Below are 21,937 nucleotides of genomic sequence, written 5' to 3'. Positions count from 1 at the left end.
AGAAAACGGAAATCATGAGCTTCAGATGTTTTTTTTATTTTTTAATCTGTATCTGACTTTATAAGAGTAAAATAACAGATTGTAGCACTACAGTACTAATGCAGATTAGATGCTTGATAGATGTTAACGCTAACACCACTGTGTCTTTCCTGCAGAGCATGGCACTGCTTCATCCCACCTAATGTGTACAGAGTGGTGTGCAGCACATTGTCTATATATTTTGTCAATAAAACCAATCCCAAGCAATAGCTGCAAAGAAAGGCATGCCAACGTATCATGTTGATGAAATGGATGGAGGGATGCTCAAATAATACAACATCTTAAGCATACTGCCAGTCAAATCGTGCATAAAAGGACTGTATCTTTGCAATATGTGGGTAATACATGCTTTGAGGATTATCCGCAGGCTAATAAAACTAAAACTACAGTATACTATTATGCATCTTGGATTAGCTGGTGACGGCTTAGCTCTCATAAATAAAACATGATGGACACTGCAGGAGGGAGACCAGTCACCACACTGATCATGTCATGGCGATGTGCTGCAAACACTGACAGGCATGCACATGTACACACACACGCTCACACTGCTATCAAATGGAAAGCTTTACTGTAGCTGTGACAGCAGAAACGTCCTTGGCTCAGTCACTATGTCACTCTCTAATATTCACTAAATCGTATCCAATTCACACATGGGGAATGGGGGAAAAGTCAGTTATTAAAATGTTCAAATAAGACAATATTCACAAAGAGTGAGTGATGATTGAGAAACGCGTGTGTAGAGCGAAGACAGAGAAAGAGCAACACTTCTTACTCCAGGCACGCAGGACTGAGCTGCCTAATCCTCTCTTCCTCCTCTTCTTCTCACCATCTTTCCTCCCCCTCGCCCCCTCCCCCTATCCGGACACTATATTGCTGTATTATTGATTCCAGCAGGATTCACAGCTCAACACTGGCTCCTATTCCATCCCAGAGACATTACAGACTGATAGAATGAGGCGTTGGTTTAGAGGGAGGCTCGTCAAACACAACGGGATCTTCTCATTTAATATATGTTTTGCAAAGAGATGTGGTATCGTGTGTATGTGAGCAGAACAATAAAAGCTTTAAATGAGCTCTGCAGGTCTGTTAAACTGATATACTTTAACAGCCTTATTGGTCTGCCTCATCCTCCCTGTTCTTCTAAAAAAAGGGAAATCTCCGACAGCCAAAATATATACAATATCATTTATTTTTAAAGAAAATGATGAGGCAGACATAAAACCTAAATGATTATGAGGTTTGCATCCTGCTCTATTGTCCTAAACTAGATGTGTGCTGAATGGACGTCTGCTGACAATAGAGATAAAATTATGCTGATCCAACAGTAGCCTGGTAGACGCTCATTCACACACACACAGCTGCGAATGCAATACATGGCAAGGGTCGTGTTAAGGTAAATTGTGCATGTGGTCTCACAGTAGGTAGGTGTGCAAGTTTGTGTTGAAGTGGTGTCAGTGGAAAGGTTATAAGGCTGCCGTGTTTGCGTCTCACAGGAGCCTGGTCTGTTAAACTAGCCCTTCCCCACACACACACACACACACACACACACACCTCCTTACTACTCCTTTCCATCTATCCACCCAGGCACAAGTTCCGCTGCTGGCACAGCATTAACAGGGGACTAATTGTACTGCAAGTGTGCGTGTGTAGAAATGCTGCCTGAACCTTAAATCACACCCATTCTACAGACATGGTGTGTTACCATAGAAACAAGAAGATGGGTTTATTCTCCCTATGCTAGAGAGTCTGACACACACACACACCCCCCCCCCCCCTCTCCTGCTGAAATACTGCAGAGATTATGAACTTGAAAAGGTTATTACCACCAACGATGGGAAGGTGCACGCTTCCTCTTTTACACATGCGCTTTCCCTGCTGCTCACAAGTGTAGCAGCCCCACATGAACACAAAGGGGGTTTGCGCACTGCAGTTCGACATCCCTCTCCAGTAGCTTATTGGACGATTTCTTTGATGCTCTTCTTGTTCAGACTCAAAACAAAATTGATCTCAAGAGTGATCGTCTTTGGATATAAGATAGCAACAAGCAGCCAAATTAGGTTTTAATCAACAAAGGCAATTCCAAATGTTTACAGAGCTAGACCAGTTTGGATTTCTTTAAATGTAATGTGCCAAATCATTTGTGCAAAGAAGATTAAAAAAAGAAATAGCCTCAATGATAATCTTAAATCTCAACTGAGAAAGTCATTATTGTTTAATTACCTAGTGGAAAGCTAACGGATAAAACAAGTGTTCATTCTTTTTTTTCTACCTTGAACATAAATTTAAAATGAATTCTGGGGAATCAAGAATGACCCTGTGAAAGTTGTTCTTCTAATCATCACAAGGTTTATAAATAAAGCTAACGCGCTTGTTTAACTACTAATTAATTAGATTTGACCTGACAATAAAATTCAACAGTTGCTCTGGGCTCAACAGTAAAAAGAGCAGCAGTCGGGATCTACTGTCGGCCAGATGGACAGGTCGTCTCTTACACGAGCAGGAGGAGAGAACGAGCCATTAGAACCACGTTTCTTTTGTTCTGCGCTGTTATTTATCAGCTAGAGTGCTTTTTACAACGGACCCCTGAGGCTGAACGAGCGGACGGGTTGATCCTGCTGCTCGTCTCAAAGGTGGAGGCAGGTGGGCCGGGGAAACCCGACCTCTCCACCCCCACCCCATCACCCCAGGGCTCTGCTTCACGCTGGCTGGAAAAGTTCATGCAATAACACACACACATCCTCCTATTCAGTTCGTGGTCATTTAAAATTCTTTTTATCCACATGTTGTATTATAAAAGGAGAGACTTCTGAAAGAACACAGTATAAACAAAACTTTTAATTTTAAAGCTGGTTTTTATGTTTTACAGCAGAGCAGTGACTCCCGCAGACACAAACCCACATGCTCTAGTTCAGTGATGGAAAAGAAGAACCCTGCTTCTAGCTTCCCCTTAATACACCAACTCTGCTAGCTCCTAAAAATAGCTCCCTTTCAGCATATGGGAACCCAATATACATCATAACTGCCACAAATTCCTCTTCACATGATCTTTATCTCAGTAGACACATGAACAAACACACAAAGAGAGTGCTTGCAGAAATGTATGCACACTGTTATTTTGGTATGCCAATGTTCAGTTCCCACTCGAGGCTGTGATTATATGATGAGACTGGCCAGTGGTTCTGGGTGTACACGGGAACACCACTCGGCATGAAGACCTTGAACGCTCAGTGGGGGAGTCTGTGTACATATATGATTCAGAATAAGTAATGCTTTTGTTTACAGTAAAAGCGGCCAACTAGAAAACCAGCGGCAATAATGACATAACGTCTGCTAGAATACTTCCCAGGTTTGAAATAAAGAATATGAACGTTTGACTATTTTAATATGAATCATATTAAAAAGGGATAATAAATGAAGTAGACATTTTTTTTTTTTATATAAATCAATTTCACTTGCTTTTCATGAGGCTGAATCAATCTAAAATTGTTCAAAGCAGATTGTGATTTAAGTATCTCCTCAATTTGACGAGTAACAAATTCAACTTTTAGCAGCACTGCACAATAAGGGGTATGGCTAAACTATAGTCCTTAATATTATGGTCGGGTATTTAAATAGGGAAGTTGTGAAGTAGTTTGCTTGTTTTTATGGCTTGAGCAGTCTCATTTCACCTCTGAATTTAGTTCCATCCCTTACTCTGTTTTTTAAAAACTAGCTAGCTGCTACATCATCAACAGGATATTCAGACTAGCTAGCATGTGAGTCTGCATGACACATTCTGCCTGCAGCTACAAGCACATGCCCTAATAAACTGATTTACTCATGACTAGTGCTGAAAGGAGCAGCAAGACGAGGAGTCAACAGGGATATCCAGACTTAAATAACAAACATACATTAAAAAATACAAGTTCTAGTTAAAGGCAATAAAAATAACCGCTGGCTTGAGGCAAAAGCTGTAACAACATTTTCTCCATTTTTGATGAAGTCAAAACCAACAACAAGGTACATAATGTTGCAGCAGACTGTGTGTGCATGTATAAATGTTAGTGAGAGAGAGGTGAGAGTGTGTACTGTGTGTGAGTTTTTAACTTCACTCTGGCGCAGTAACAGAGCATCTTTGTGAGGTTTCAGGTCAAGAAGCCAAACAGCCAGCCAGTCTTTTAAGCCCCAAACCAGGCACAAGCTGAATTCCCTGAAATGCTTAACTGGGAAGAACATTTAACAAAAATATTCTCAGGATGGTCTCGACATTGCCTAAACATAATACCGAATAAAACACCTAAAGAAGGCCTTATAACCTATCCTACATTATCTATTCTCAGAGCCTTACCAAGGAACCTTGCAAAGCTCTGGGCCCACTCAGCATGAATGGTGCCCTCTGTCACCCTTTAAAACAGTCAAAACAGAGCTCCAGGCCTTTACGCCACACCCCAAACCAAAGCAGTGGCAAACAGAGGACAGAACTGCTCTTATTCTAAAGCCGTTTTAATGGTGGAAGCAGCAGAGAAAAAATGTTGCTTTACTACACAGCAGTATACATCAGTCTGCAATAAAACTAATCAACATTAAATAACATCCACTGGAGCTTAAAGATTTTAATAAACTGTTAAAAACAACAAAAGTACCCACATTTCTGTCAATTTGAATTAGTAGCTTTGACATTAATTGGCACCAGATGCTAATTGAACCTGATTTTCATGAACCAGGATAAAGGGATTCACTTAGCAAGCTTTAAGAAAAGCCAGTAAAAGTGCAAAGAATCTAGTTCAGCTGGCTGCAGCTCCATATTACAACCCGCTTAAGAATGCCAAACCAAGGCCACTAAATTAAAAAGGAGGCCCAGTATATATTTGGACTGACCACCAGAGAAATGAAACCTTCAGTGGACTCAGCTATGCAGAAATGCAACCGTAAAATTGAAAGGCCAACTCAGGAAACAGAAATAATATAATTGCTAGCATGAACATAACCCTCACTAACGGTTAGGAAATATGTTACGACAATCGTGTCTGCTTTTATGCAACATTAAAAATGCACATTCATACAGACAAGCACACACATGCACTTACAGCTGTTCAGCCTTGATCTGTTCACCAGATTCTGAAATCAAAGTCTGAAGCCCGTCTAGACATTGACCTCCTCCTACACAATCTACTGCAGCAGAACAATAACAGAGGCTTCGATCGCAGACACACCAACGTGTACACTGAGACACACTCAAGCGCAGCCCAAGAGAGCCATGCAATGAAAAACAGTATTATTGAAATACTTGTCTTGTGCCAATACACATTTCACCACCTCTGTACAAAGACACTCTCCATGGGTTTCCCATGTGGAAACACACACTGCTAGGATTACATCTCGTACAGAAGTGAAGGGAGAAGGAGTGGAAAAGTAGTGAAGGAAAGAGATGCGGGTCCCAGGAAACGTCCTCAACGGTCCGCCTTTGGGAGGTTCAAGAAGGTTAATGAATTACTCATCTCTTGACACCCGAGGAACCTTTGGGAGGAAGAAGGAGGGCAACACTTTGTTGAATTGGAGCCCTTGCTGACTCGCCAGACACTCTAAATGAAATATGGAGCTTTGAGAGAAGAGACAACATATCTATGGACAGCAGTTCACAGAGCTTTCAGTTACACATTGAATTACAGGAGTGAATATAGATCATGTTGCTGCATTATTTTTAATGTTTGTCCTTTTATGCTCCAGTAAAGTTTACTGCTTGCTCTGTTGACAGTGATATCCTTACATAGAGAGTGGTTTCAAACCGATCCTGGTAAAAATGTAATTATATAGAGTCTTAAGTGAGATCAATTTATTGAATCACAGGGAGCAACCAACCATACAACGCTTCCACTCACTCAAAGTGCTGAGTAGTACAGTAAATTGAAAACCTGCTAAGACCATTAGCCCAAGACCTGACTGGTTCCGTCTTCATCCATATGGCTCTGGAAATCCGAAACCAGTTAGCGACAAAACAACCACAGGAAGACCAGATGACCACAAAACCATATATCAAAGCCAATTTTCCTCAGTGGGTTCACTCTTATGTGATAAGCAGCTGCAATGATCGCAGCAGTAAAATAACAAAAACCTTAAGTCTCACGACTAATAGTCTCTTTCGCATGAAGTACTGATAGAAAACGAGTTTCCATGTGGCTAAGAACTACGGCAAAAAGATAAGTTACTTTCAGTGAGTGGCCAAGTTCCTGAAAGGCCATCAGGGGGGCAGACAGACACGCAGCCGGTAAAGCAGGGATCTATAGGCGGTTTTAATCTTGAGGTGATCTCTGAGACAGAGACTGCAGACACAAGTGGCTGAACAATAGTGTGACCAGGGGGTCAACAGAGCGATGCAGCGAGAAACAGAGAAGATTAAAGGTTCAATGTTTAATTCTGAGCCACCTGCTCCAAAGAAGAAGAAGGGGGCAGAATTTCACCTCTAAACTGGGTCCATACAATCTCTAATGTTCATGTTTTAGTTGTAGTGGTTTGGCATATTGTATTGTACTGTATTCTTTATATTGCGTGTTGCATTTACTCCTGTGTAATCAGTCAGTGGGCTAGAATACCAAAATTCTTCACGTGGTCTTTCTGTGTTTACTGAGGCAGTAATGTAAACCAGGACTGTAGTCAGAGTGACGTTACGTTAGTTTGTTTATTGGACTACATCCAAAGGGGCAGAAAGTAAAAAACAAACCGCATATTCAAGTATTATATTAGATCTCCATAACACCTGTTTACTCCCATTGTGTTTTCCCAATGTCATTTAATCGTCCTCCTTTATCTACATTTGTCAAAGAGAGAAAACGTACTTTGTATTGAACACGTTTGCCACATGGACTCAACTTTAGGACAGAACAATGATTCAATTCAGTACATTTTGAAGATGTGCTTACCAGAAGTTAGACTTTAAAATGTGCAGATCCTTTTAATGACAAAAAGACTAGGTCATATTTTAAGTAAGGTTTTCTTTTTGACAAAAAAAAGGTGGGTAAAATTGTAGAAACCGGCTGGATTCAGGATGTTAACCGCGTCACAAAGATGCTTCCAGTTAATGTCTTTAACCGTTCCCATCGTCTCATCATCCACGACTCTGTTGGTCACTACTTAACCCCGGCAGCCAATGACTCAAACCACCGACTCCAAGAACGATAATTCTGCTGGCCATTTGAGGCGGCCTAGAGGAGCTTTTGAAGGCTTTGTAGGATAACGTCTAAACAATGGGCTGATTGTTTAAATAAGATGAGTGATTAACAGGATGCTTAGGACCAAGACAAATTAGATCTAACAAAGCAATTAACCAACCAGTGACACTCTTCACTTGACTTCTGGGGCAAAATGAAAGATCTTCAGCAGACTTCTAAATCTTAACACCTTAAACCTGTTCAGTCTTATTCCAGCACTATCAAGTTACAAAGAAAATGTATTACAATCAGGCTAAAATGAACCGTTTCTCCATTTCATACTGAATGACACCAAATGACATGATCAGTAAGTGCCTTTGCACAGCCACAGCCCCTGAGGATATGGGTCAGTCCTAAATCTGAAGTGTGAGAAATCTTCGTCTCAGTCAGTGCGACTGCTTTGCCATGATAACATTCATAAACTCACTGCACTGTCGCAAACAGCATGCTGGGTCATGTTAAAATCCTGGTTATCATTAACGCAGCCGAGACACTGTTGCAGCAGAGTAGTGAATCATAATCTCTCTGGATGTTTCAATCTGCTAAACTCACAGGTTTCACAACTGGATTAACCATTACACACAGTTAAGAACTGACTCTGCATTTAAAATATGCTGTATGACAGCAGACCAGAGAAAGAAAAGAAAACATTTTCATATCATATGTTGTGTAAAATACCATCAGAAGCCACAAACATTGTTAAACTTCACACCTTACATATCAAAATGACCAGACATTGATATGATAATGATATATTAAAACGCCCAGCCAGGCTTTGGTTTAGCCATTTTCTCAGGATTTGCAAGGGTCAGTTAAACGGCTCAGGATCTCAGGTCATGTTTAAACCTAGTATATTATATCTAAATTTATTCATAGGATGGATCATAAATCAGGATTACGTCAACTATTGGCATCACGCCTTGGACATGAGCTGCAAACAGAGTAGTTTGACCCAAGAACATCAACTGGATAGCGTGCTATATGTGCAAGCTGAAAATTGGACCATGTGGTTAAGAGATGCTCCAGGATGAGTGTGTATAAATGTAGTGCGTGCCGGGCTCCCTTTCTGCGATCATGTTATCGAAGAGCCCATCTTTCCTCCATTTCTTTGTCCCCCACACATCCTCATCCACGTTCTCTTTAAGTGTTAATCATTTCCTTTTGGTAAATGTGAAGATAAATTGTGGTGAGAGTTATTCGATACGTTTCAGGGCCTGATGAGCCGATACCGTGCTATGGAGTAAACACAGAGTGAACATGAGATAAGACTTCACCACATGTGACTCACTCTGCTTCCATCACCTTCACATCTCTCTGATTTACGCTTCTACATTTGTCTTGTAGGCATTACTGTACTGCTATGAGCTGCTTTTTGTAGTTTTGTTCTGCTTCTGGTACTACAGACAAACTGAGGCTGATATATCAGGTCATCTTCCAAGAGAGAATTTGCTGCCCAAGATCATTTTTTGAGCAACACATGAGTAAATAAATTGACAGATATATCGCAGTAGGCAGGAGCGGATCAGTGGCTTCATGCGTTTCACATTCCTGATGTCTCTGTATATTTACTGGGCCCTCTCTTGCATCTGGATGGGGGTCATGATACCACATCACACGCAGTCACATACATCTGCAAATATATCTCTGTATATACTTCCAAGTCTTTATGTGGCATGTGCATTCAATTGTGTGTGTGTGTGTGTGTGTGTGTGTGTGTGTGTGTGTGTGTGTGTGTGTGTGTGCATGTGTGTGCAAGTGAAAGCTGTGTTGTATTTTTCCCCTGTAACCTGAGGGGTAAAAGGCCAACCCAGCTCAGGCATAAGGCAACATGGGAACCAAATGTACAACTTCACTTAAAGCTTAGCTTCCGCCCAAGCCACGCTTAAACATGTTTATGCAAGTTATTCATCATGATTATGACCCAGAAATTCAGCATTAAACACCTTTTAATCTTCACTTTTGATTAAGCGCAAAGAAGAACTTGTGAACTTCTGACTTTGCAGCTTGTTCAGCAGAAAGAACTCTTACCTGATAGTAGTCTTTAATCTGCCTGATGAGAATAGAAAGGTTCTGGATGCGCAGCGTGGGATCATTGTTCACCTTCTTGTTGGTCCTCTGCACCGTGGCTTTGGGATTTCTGTGAGAACAAATGGCATCCTGTTTAATCTCTGCTTATAGCAAAGATGCATGCAAGTTTTAAAAATTAATGTGTCACAGGCTTGTGTGAAACATCTGTGTGACACTATGTTGCTCTATGTGATGGATTGTGTGTGTGTTTGCCTAAAATCATTAGCATCACAGGGACAATGTACCCTTGTCCAAGTAGGGTCAGGGCCATAACCATGTTAAAGAAAGAACAGACGCACTGAAAGACAGAGCCAAATACAAACGTCGCTCCTTTAATCTGGTGGCACCAACGTTTCTCCAGCCTTAAAATCAAATTCTTCAGTGAGTTAAATCCAATTCAAACATCTTTACAGCATTTCAATTTCCAGGCTACAAACGTCACAGACATAAAATTCTACAAGAAATCCTCTGTGGACGACTTCAAACTACCGAGAAGGTTTCATTAGCATGCTAAAGGGAGCATGCATTTTGGCAATTCTCTGACCTTTAACCATGTTCCCCATTTCATCTGCCTAAGTCAAAGAGAAGAAGTATTTTCTTAGTGCTTGCAGAATATAGAGCCTGTGTGTTTATCTGACAGTGTGTTGCCCAAGGGACATCAAAAGGAGCATGCATGACGACTGATGTTATCACGGGTGTCAACATGTTTTAGTGAGCCTCGTTGACATTCCACAAACTCGCTCAGTACCTCCACAACCTCCCCAGTCACCATTATCTACAACAATCCACAATCTACCATTTGCATATATATGGAAATCACCTTTAAAATATCAAACCTAATTACATCTCGACTCCCTTTAAACCACAGTTACTGACAAGATAATTGGTTTACCTAACTGATGCGACGAGTTAGTTAAACGAATCAAGTGAGATGTCCCCGTCTTTCTGTCTCTTTGGATGCTCGACATGCCAACTATTTGCCAAACACATAGTCAGCACTGATAAATACATGCATTTTTCAGCTATTTACTGTCCCATGTTTTAACTGTTAAATAATCATGTCAGGGCTTCTTAACTGCATGAGTGTTATTGATTAAGTCTGTTGAATACTTACAAGACCCGTGGCCTTAATGCGATATCCACGGATCCCCTGAGGGGGAATTCCTATTTCTTAGACACCCCACTTAACAGAACAGAGGTGGTGACAAAGCAGCAACTCTAGAGCCGAGATGGTTTCACCAAGTAGCAGAGGGACACAAAGAGTGGACACTTGCTGCCATACTTTGAATGCTTCAAATATCTGTGTAAGGCACTGGGATGGGTTAAATTAAATCCAGCACAATTGACATTAATTTAAAGATCATGCAATCAAATATCAAGATAAACAAACACTTGTATCTATTTGAATGAATATATTTTTACAGAATAAAACAGTAAATGCACACTGGGGTGGACCCAAGAGGGGAAAGTAGCAACATTCCACTCACACTCCCTAAAAAGAAACTACCCTGTAATATATCATTTATGATACACTTGCTTTGGGATTGTCTGGAAAAACAACACGACTCATGTACTCGAGATTTGTAGAAGCTCACACCAACACTGTTAAAGAGCAGCTTTATTTTTCATGACATGATCCTCAGACTTCAAAGCATGTACATCCCATGACCTATATACGAGGGTCAACATGCTCCAAGTAGGGGGGAGGAGAGTCGTGAATGTATGCATGCATGCATGTAGTGTTTTAGCGCATGTGTAGTCATGCATATGTGTGCATGCCTGCATCTGTGCTCCTGCACTGCAGAATAGTATGTCTGTATGGGCTAGCAGCTCAATAAAGCTTTATCCTGAAATACCATAAAGACAGTATATAAATCAAGATGTTTATTATCCATCTTGTTCCGTTTGAGAGACGAGGTCAAAAGGTGAAGGATTTTTTTTATCTTCCTCAAAGACATTCAACTTGGTGGATGCTTGCAGTCACAGGGGACTTCTGGTTGAATGGCTTTTCCTAATTACTTTAACATGCTGCTACCCGGTTTCAACCAGAACTGATTAAACCAAATCTATTTCATAGAAAACCATAAGAAGTTTTATACCCAGAAATATCTCAAGTTCCCAACAATCAGTTTACTCAAATGTACACGTTCATAACCAAAAACTGTGCAGCCGAGCATCTGCTGGAACAGTGTTTTTATCTCATTAATGTGCTCATTGGAGTATGTATTTAGTGCTTGAATATCCTAACTCTTTTAATATTCTAATATAATAAAATAAAAAGATTATTATGTTACACACCAAGAAAAAGGGCAGAATGCCCATCTCTGAAATCAACTGCAGTGTGGATGTGTTAATTAGTCTTTTGATCATCCTCCGCCCTGATATACACACCCACACACAATTATACTAATCAGAAGGACACAGGGTTCTTTTTAATACTGGTCTAAATGAACAGTCATGTGACCCGCCATCTCCCCCCTACACACACACACTCAGCCCCTTTCGAGGTCCATAGTAGGGGGTCTATTTAACCCGATAATTAAAAAGCACAGAGGAGGCTGTAATCCTGTCAGGGCGAGGAGGGTGATGTGGTGAATGAGGTGTGTGTGTGTGTGTGTGTGTGTGTGTGTGTGTGTGTGTGTGTGTGAAAGACTAAAAGAGAGAAAAACAGAAAGGATTGGGATACCCATTCGCACATTCCTCCACCATCAGTCAGCCAAGAACATGGCAGCCACAATAACATGACGGTGACAGCGCCACCACACAATCCACCCCTCGTTTCTTTGGCTCTGATGCCACACATACAAGCACGCGACCATCCGACCCCCCCCTGTGGATCAGCAGGCGAATAAATATAGGGATTTAGAGCAGTAACAGGGGTCAAAAATCCAACTTATTGCCTCCCTCCCTGTTCCTGCTGATACAATAAACCTAAGACTTTAAATAGACAAATAGATTAGCCGTAAACTGAACAGCCAGCAAGGCAGACAACTAGTGAGCAAGTCAGCCAGACGGCCAGTCAATAAGCCTGTCAGTCGGTGTTGTCGATCGGCACTGCAGCCTTATGTAGAGCCTCGGGCAACTGGGCTTTCTATCCTCTCATCTCCTGGCTTTGATTGGCTGGATAGGTTAGATAGTAGTGTTAACCTATATATGACAGGCTACATTACAGTCAGCATGGGCAGCCAGGCACATACACACACACACACACACACAAAGTAGGCTAAATGCACACACACAAAGAAAAAAATGCAGGCTACATTTGGCCACGTGTTGGGGATAGAGCTTATGAGCTGTACTGTCCAAACACAGCGGGGGAGTGTGCGTTTTTGACTGTGTGAGGGAGAGAGACACCCACACACACACAAAACACACACACACAGGAAGCTAAACAGCTACAGTAAGAGGAACTTGGGGGGATGAGCTTATTAGCAGCCATGTTAAAGGTTAACAGTTCATTTCAGGATAATCGTGTGGGTCTGTTTCTGTAACATCGAATTAAAAAAACTGTCCAAGACCAACATGTGTTGCACTCACAACAAACTAACATTCAATTAAGCAAAGTGTTCTAATACACGTCAGCACATGCAACCAGATACGTTTTTAATTGACATGCCTTGAAGAAACACAACTAACTCAAAAAACAATAAAGTTTACAATATGTTTTTGTTGGTGAAGTTTCCCCATCAGCTGACGGGCCAATAGGAAATAAGACTAAGATTAATGATAATAAAAAGAATTACAGGATTGTGAGTTGACTTTTACAGAATACCTTCATTCACACATCACTCTGCAACGAGTACAACCTCTATGAAAGCAAGATAACTTTGTTTAAATGTTTACATGCCAGTTCTAATTATTGGAATTTAGCCTTAACCTGGTTATAATCATCTCGCTATAGTGGAGTGCATGTTAACACACAAATGACTGCCTTTCCAGATGGAAGCTTGAAAGTACAGTGAGCACAAACAGGCCGGCTACAAATTAAATGAATCTCAAACTAGTGAAGAATGAAGCGATGACCTTTATATGTCATGCAACGACAGCACCATCCTTTTACTTCCGAATTAGGGCAGCAATGCATTATATATTAGCATACCACATTAGAAAAATACTATGTTTGGAATACACTGGGTACACAACAAACTCCTTTACAAAACATAACTCGTTAGCACTACAGGTATTTTATATTTTGCTAATGCTCAAGATTACTGCATCCTCTTTTCTCATCCCCCGACCCTTTTCCCACGAGAACTGTACTACATATCCCAGGCAGTGAGGATCTGACCGCTGGTATGTGGTTCTCATCACCCCATTTCCTTGTCTTGGCTTTTCATGGGCTCGTTTCTCTCCTGTCTTTGTCTTTCTGTTTCCACAGGGCCTCTTCCCATTCCTTGGCATTATATCCATAGGGAGTGCAGCTTAGACCATAAACATTGATATAATTCAAGGTGTCTAATAACAGGCAAATTGCTTGAATCATTATGGCTTATAAAGTACACCAAACAATTCCTTTTGTACATTAACAGTCATGCTCACTACTCTGAGTTCCTTTTTTTTTTTTACAGAAATGTTGTACTTAATTACGGATTAATTTGACTGTGCTGTTAATTCTCAATGTTAAGCTGCTGTTAATGAAACTGAAAACTTCCTTCAGATGCTTCACAGCAAAAGTCTTTAAGGGAACAGACGGGATTATTCCCCCTGAGCCACTGAAGGGCCTGTAACATGAAGCAGATGGAGGAAGGGTTGAGTTTGCATTAGCAGCAAAAAGCAGCAACAGCTAAATTAGCAAATCCGATCAAGTATAATCAAATATAAAGCAGGGAAAATGGGAAATTCAAAACAAACAACCGTATCTAACAAGATCTCAGGTTAAGTGGAAATATCTATTCCATTTCCTGACACATGAGCTCCCTACTAATTCTGAGAAGGCATTGCTTTAAATGTCGATCCCTGTAAAAACCAGGTCGACTCTGAATTGCTCGGGCTGAGAAAAAAAGAGCAAACCTACTGGTGTCTAAAATCCTAACGTGGTCCCTGTGGGATTTAACATGTCCTTGTTTGTGGGAATTTGAGTGTCTCACATTAACACAACCTTGTTAAAAAGTGTTGTCCTCTCAAGGTCACAGCTGCGGTTTCCTGTCTGACTTGATATACATCCTCCTGCTAGACAGACACAGCGAGGTTGCCATGACAGAAAGATGATTATAAGAGTTGACAGATTAATGTGGGATCCTACACTTGGATGAGGAGGGCTGTGGACCCAACAGTGCAGGGAGCAGCAGTGGGAGAACCAAACAGGCTGACAACCCAGCAGCAGCTCTGCCTGCCTCTTTTCTCTAGTCCAGCTGGAATCCCAACTATGTCTGCTGTAACTCGCCCAAGAGAAATCAACAAAGGCTTCTACGTGCTGCTCAAAGAGCAAGAGAGGTGAGGCATGGACAGAAAAATGAGACAGATGAGGACTCCAGTTGGGGGAAGAATGGGAGAAAGAGGGAAAGAGCAAGATGAAAAGGATGATGAAAAAGAGCGAAGACAGAAAGAGGGAGATGAATGAGTTGACAGAGAGGGAATAGAGACATGAGGATTAGGACAAGAAGCATAGTCCAATCTGTACTTTCAACTAACGGTTATTTTTATTACCCATGAACACATTTATTGTTTAGTCTATTAAATGTCAAAAAGCAGTAAAAAAACAAGTCCCTAGATTTCCTAGAATTCAAGGAAATCGCTTGAATGTGTTTTTTTGTCCAAACAATGCAAAATCCAAAAGGATATTTCAATGAAAAGGAGCGAATCGTTACAGTTAAGAAGCTGGAACCATGAAAAAGGACGGAAACGATTAATCGATGATTACAGTAAGTCTAAAAGAGCCACATAAACAGGATTTTTGTTCAAGGATACTGCATGTATTAAGGGCTTTCATCCTTCCCCTGAGATTAATGTAAGATTGAAATAGAAAAAAAAACTGCAGAAGAGCTGACTCATACATTTCTCTGCATGTGGCCTTTTCTAGATTCTGCCTGTAATAATGATTAAATGTTGCCAGATGCTTGGTAACCTCTGAATATTCTACTAGACGAACAAAGCCAAAAAAAGCAGAATATGAGCATAATGCACAGTAACATCCATATGTTAGTACAACAATTACCATAGAATCAAATGATGCTAGTGATCGTGTACAACAAAAGACCAACTGGGTCCAAAGGCTTAAACCAACAAACGCCATTCAGTGTCGTCTCTCGAAAACGCAACTCTTCTACAAAGCTTATTGGTCGATTTCAGCGTGTTTGTGTAACCTGCACGATGTGTCGAAAAGCCAATTCTGTCATGAAAGAAAGTGAAGACAGGTGAAGAGAGGAGTGTATCCTGTGTATGTGAGCCTACACTGTGGATTTACTGTAAAGAGGCCTTGAGAGAAAAATAAGCTTTCAAATCTGCATTCAGTATTAATAGATCCATATTCACTGACTTATAGGTTTACTTCTTGATGGGCAAAAACAAGCAGAAAACATATGCAAAAGAAAATGCTGGAAGCGATAGTTACCTACACATTTTTTATACTCATCCCCATGTGTGCAGCCATTCAGACAAGATTTACAGACATGCACGGATCTGCCTGAATACTTAAGGCAACAGAAACATGAAGCTGAACAACATGTGTAACGGCATTCTTTTCTTAATCCACATATTTTACCTCTTTATACTTGCACTGCCTTAGCTCAAACTACCAAACCATCAGTCTTTAGACAACAAAGTGCAAGTTAAGATCTTAAAAAAAACATAACTGTGCAAGTCAACATGACAAAAGGTTATGTAAAAATCAAGTAAGACACTTTAAAATCTCCTTTTTTATTCTGGTAGGTGTCTATCTCACCCTCATAACTCTGTGCGAACAGCCCGTAGAGCACAGACTGAGTGGTTCACTGAATAGGCCAATGGGCCAGCACGGGTCTCCAGGATTGGCAGGAAAACAGATAATTCAACTGGACAGTTGTCACTCTGACAAAACTTTAATTGGCTCCTCACTTGCTGGGCGGGAAAACTAATTGGTTTGACAGCACTGAGGAGGCAATCTAATTGGCTAGGTAATGTCAGTCACAAGAGGGCGGGGGGGGACGGGACGGGACGTGGTGCCATCTGGATGTCAGCAAACCGTTAGATAATCCTGTGGTCTCGCTTCTTCTTCTTCTCTCTTTATGCTCTCCCATGCTGTTCTGATGACAACTGCTGCCAGCCTGTCTGTCATGTCTGCACTAAAGCCATACAGAGACCCTCACACAGCAACACTACAGCTTATACTACAGCAGCTGACGTCGGCAGTAAAAAAATGGTAAAAGCTCATGTTTCTTCAGTCAGAGTACTGCAAGTGTGAGGGGGAACGAGAAAAATAGTTATATTAATGAAACATGTTTTGTGCACACATTACTGCACGCTGAGTTTTATCTACTAATGGCTGTGTCTATCTTTAAAGTTTTATTATCCATTCCTGAGTTTCTTGGCTGCAGAGAACATTTTCTTCAATGGAAGTGTTATCAGTGCTGAACTCCAGGTTTGTTTCCCCCCCCCCCCCCCAACGTAAACAGCAGCTACTGACTGGAGGCTAAACGCAAGCAGCGCAATGCCAACTAACACTTCAATATTTCATTCTGTCAGAACAGAGGTGCTGAGGAAAAAAACTAATTAGTTTTTAAGTTTGTGGGAGCCAAAGAATTGGAATGAATGCAATCCCTGTTAATTATTGCCTACTGTCCCTCAAAGAAGTTGGAAAACTCACCTGTGGTTTCTAAGCTACTTTTAATGAGTAACAGTGTCAGAGAAAGATGAAGAGAGGGAAGGAGGCATTTCTAAACAACAACATAGAGCTTCAAATGTGAAAAAACGTTGGATCAATTGGCCTGTTACAATTATGTCTTTTAATACTCATATTTGGTTTTTAAAATGAATAGGACGAGGAAAAAAAGGAAACCTGAGTCTTTGATGACTGCGATGATCTACATACATTAGCTGTTACGTACATTGTAGCTTATGATACAGTCTATTGTAGTTAGCTCAGCTTAATGGAGGGGACCATGTGGTGCTTGTAAAGTGGGAGAGGCAGACAAAAAGCAGTAACCAACATACAGTAATGTCTGACCAATACTGTAGGCCTTTTGTGTGGGAGGGTGGCTGGGCGAGACGACTACCAACAGCTGCCTCAGTCCAAAAGAAAATGCACAGAAGAAAAACACCCACAGATACACACACACTCCCACGCAGACACAGAAGCCCTACAGAAAAGCACACACACACACACGCACACAAATATAAACACACAGAGTTGGCTGTGACTGGCAATCCCCAACATCCTGTCAGGCGACCGCTAAGCCAGTCACAGTTAATTTCACTCAACGCTGGCTGTTCTGTACAGGAGAACTCAACACACCACAGAAAAATCCCGTCCAGACCAGCTCATTCCATTTATTTGCAGACAGGAATCTTTCCGAGTGCCTGGTGGTCAAACATCTCTTAATATGTAGATCTGACGAATTGCCATGTGGCTCGGCCAACCGGGGCTTGAGTTTGTATTTTTCATGCCAACCTCTTGCTCTGTCTTTCATATCTTCCCTGTAATGTTTAAGGTTTTCAACCATTTTGGCAAATAATTTTCTGTCTCACTCGCGCTTCCAACCCTTCCCCCTCATATCCTTCCGGTTGCTTTCCACTATACAGTGTCCCATAGGGGAAAATACTCTAAAAATACTGCTGACTTCATTTTGAAGAGGATTTATGTGGAGGAGAAAAAGATGCCATTGTCCAAATTAACCTGCAATGGCCTCCTTAAACACCTTTCTGTTTTGAAGGATTTCTCTTCGAGTTGAGCCACAGCTTGAAGGAGGAGGAGGAAAAACAAGCATGGGAAAGAGAGGGGGAAGAGGTAGTGGAAATCTGAAGGTAGGCGGTTAGGCTTAGTGGAGTGATGCAGCTGAGCAGCAGGAGATCAAGGATAGTGGTAGAGGGCAGAGCAGGAGGAAGAGGGCACCAACCAGAGACAGGAAAGGGCTAGTCTGGGTTAATCAGTCCCTGATGCAACACAGCTACAGATTAACTCTTCTAAAAACAATTAACACTGATGTATACTCTGAACATATACAGAGACGCACTACAAGACAAGCTTCTCCTTACTATGACAAATACTGCCAATCTAACCTATGAGAGACACTGAAGCGAGGTGACATAAGAAGCTTCCCTAACTGCATAACATTATAAAATCGCTGGAGGTAAAATTCAATTCCACTGAGAACAAGCTAGGTTGAACGCTCCCTTGACAGGCAAACAGGGAGGCGTAAATGCTGACAGTGTGGAGTGTGGCATTAGCGGAAAATGTGAAAAATTGCCCTGCAAGCGGGAAGTAGCAGCCCTGAGCCAGACAAAGGAATGGAAAGCTGTCTTCTGTCATGCTATATGTTAGGAGGAGACTGGAAAGACGGACAGATTCAGACAGACTACTAATGCCTCATCTTTCCCCGCATCCACCCTCTCCACCTGCCAAAGCATATACTTCCCTGTGCCGGCCTGCTACATTAATGAAGGATCTGCATCAAGATTCTAGTGCTTGTCCGCTTAAGGCTACCATTTCTAGTTTAATCTGCAGAACAGCAGGAAAAGTGAGCTCTGTAGCGTCCAGGGGCGGAGCATTTTCCAGCAGGCTGCAGATGACAGTCTAGGGTGACTGAAAAAACAGAGCTACTGGAAGTTGTGGAGCTGCTCGCTGCCTCCTTGCACCACAGATGCTTGTCCACACACACACACACACACACACACACACACACACACACACACACACACACACACACACACACACACACACACACACACACACACCTCCAAGGGATCCTTACAATAACCTGTCTACAAAGATTTCTGACAGTGTGGTTCATGATTGCCCCCAATACAAGGTCCCTTTGTGCGTAGCCTATATTCACTTCAGTAGACAATTTCAAGTGCTGGACACTAGAGGCTGGAGTTCTTGCAGAAATGGTTAATTTGCTCATGTGGGGATGACCCAACTAAAAGCCTAAGGGGTATCAAATGTCGTCTATGGTCCAAACCCAGATAACCTGTACGTTGAGCAAACACTCTGCATATACATCTACTTATATAAACTATTAAAAGTGGCTACTATATTGCACGTTTTTGACATGGTGCGTTTAATGTCCCAAGCAAAGGTATGCATGCTCTTATTTGGTCAAAGCTGGTACCCAATGGTGGTGCAGGGGACATACAGTATCTGTAGTATTTCTGAATTTGAGTCAAATTACTTACATCTCAAGCATTATCTCGTTCAGGTAAATCCCATCCACTAATTCAATATATTCCGATAATTGGGTGCCATCGGTCAATGTCGCCTGGCCGACTGTCTTCACCTGAAAATAAATGAGACAATGCAAATAGATGATAATCAATAAACAGTTAAAAGAAATGCTGTCACAGAGCAGAAGCTGTGTAATTAGTGAGCTTAATACACATTTGAATAGTTAATTAGGGCGCTTACCCAGCAGACCAGAGGCGTGAGCATAAACTGCTCCAGCAAAGGGGAGAAAACCTCGCTTTCCATATTTTCCAGAGTAACTGGCGCCGTTTAAAAATGTCCACTCCTTGGGAGATATATGTTTGTTTTGACTCCTCTCATGTAGTTGATTCAATTAAATCGACGCTCATTTTGGCAACTGGAAAAACCGGGTCCGGGGGTTTCTTTCCTTGGGAGAGATTTGAGGAAGGAAAAAAAAAAACAAAAAACCGTTAATCCACAATCTTCTCGACGCGACCCAGCTGTTTCAGATGTCAACGACTAGGTGTAGCTACCTCATGGGAAGTGAAATAAATCTCATTTTGTTGTTAAAAAAAAACACAAAGATAAAAGATATTGTGTGTTTTAGCGTCAGCTAGCTATCCACGCGAGTGAAGACGGACTACATGAGACCTGAGCCAGGTATGGTTTTATGCTAGCTCTGGGAAAAAAACGACCGTTAGTGGCAGTTGAGGGGAAATATTCATCCGACACGACTATATAGATCCAGTGCGAACAAGAATCCAGAGGTTTACGGTCCTGGTTTTGAAATCGTCGATTCACGACCTCATATTAAATGTGAAGTCATTTCTGACCGGTTACTTGTCTATCCCCCCCCCTAGTCTGCCTCCGTTCAAATGCAGCATGCGAATGAACAGAGAGGGAGGTGAGAGAGGATGACTGGAGGACACTTAGCACCGCCTCCCTCTCTGTCTCTCCTCTGCATCTCCCTCCGCCTCTTCTTCTCTAAGAGAAAAATAGGGCATTCATCAAAGCATCCCCTTTTCCATTTAGATGAATATGTTATTACAAAACATTTGCTCATCTTGTCATTTATTTAAAGAGCTGTATTGGAAATGATGCAGACATAGAGAGGATGGGAACAAGTTAAGGTGCTGTATGCTATGACATGCTAAAAATATTCTGCTTATTTTATTTATTGGTAAATAGAAAATACTGGGGGTCTATCCATGCATACATTGTGTCTGCATTTACAGCATACAGCACATTAAAGCAGCAAGAAAAGTAGTCTACTGACACCTTGTGGGTAACGTACAGAGAGACTACTGTAAATGTACAGTAAATGATCTAAAAGGATGTAAAGGAAATACCAAAGGAATCTATTTCTGATCATTTATAGGTAAATTGAAAACACCAAACACTAAAATGTGACATTCTTTTTGATTAAAATAATCAGTTGCTGCCCTAGTTGTCACCCAAAAATCCAAAAGTGACTGTGTATGTTTTGTAACTATGCCAAGATACTACAGATATACCATCTAAATAAAAGCCAAGTTAAACAATCTGTTGAATGAAGTTCTGTGGGGACTTACTGTGACGTAGCCATTAACCACACATTTTAAAAAAAAGAAATGCACAGTGAACTTCAGTTTTTTTTTTACCATCAACCAGTTATTTTGAACACACAATATGTATTTTATCTGTGTCAGCAGCAAGGTAATGACAATAAATAGATAAATCCAGAGCCACAGTCATTCTCCACACAACTCGGAGACACCAAATCAACAATTGATTTATGGCTCGAGGTGTGAATAGGGAGCAGAGGCTGTGTGACCAAATAACCAATTAAAACACAATCACTGGTATGGGAGCTGGGGACCTGGGTCACCTCTCAGGAATCAACATTATTGTATGTTCTCCTAAAACTTTTAAAAAGCACTTTTCAGCAGCAGCTTTCATGGAAATGCAGCGGTTGTCATTTGCATTTAGACTAACTGTCGCTGTGGTTGGTGCTTCAGCTTGAGGCGATACAGTATGAGATCCTGACTAGACCGGTTGTCTTGTTTTCTGCAAAACGTGTTTGACTGAAGCGCTGTAAGTTCAGCGAGTGTACATCAGGAGGTTACAGCATGAAGTGCAGCTTAATAAGGATTACATTTTCTCTATGTGGCTGTCATGGTCACAATGAAATCTAAATCTTCATCTACAGACGGCTAAAATGCTCTTTAGATATAGCATCAAGGAGAAGCTTCAAAGTGGCATTCTACTGCAAAACTGCCGTTTGGAGACTCTGCTTTCTCCTCAAATAGAAATGCCACAACATCACATCTTTTCCATACTGTATGTATCC

General features: G+C 41.4%; 1 protein-coding gene across 1 annotated transcript in view; it reads right to left on the bottom strand.

Annotated features, from left to right (window-relative positions):
- The window catches only part of ccdc88ab (coiled-coil domain containing 88Ab), a 61,646-nt gene extending 41,140 nt beyond the window's left edge, over window positions 1–20,506 (bottom strand). The window contains 4 exon segments of the mRNA XM_029449214.1: window positions 9,255–9,363; window positions 19,602–19,702; window positions 19,831–20,035; window positions 20,142–20,506. Coding sequence (XP_029305074.1) covers window positions 9,255–9,363; window positions 19,602–19,702; window positions 19,831–19,893 — 273 coding nt within the window. The 5' untranslated portion in view covers window positions 19,894–20,035; window positions 20,142–20,506.
- Between the last annotated feature and the right edge of the window lie 1,431 nt (window positions 20,507–21,937).

This window comes from Cottoperca gobio, chromosome 15 (assembly GCF_900634415.1).
Source record: "Cottoperca gobio chromosome 15, fCotGob3.1, whole genome shotgun sequence".
NCBI classification, from domain to species: Eukaryota; Metazoa; Chordata; class Actinopteri; order Perciformes; family Bovichtidae; genus Cottoperca; species Cottoperca gobio.
This window is presented reverse-complemented; position numbering and strand designations above follow the sequence as displayed.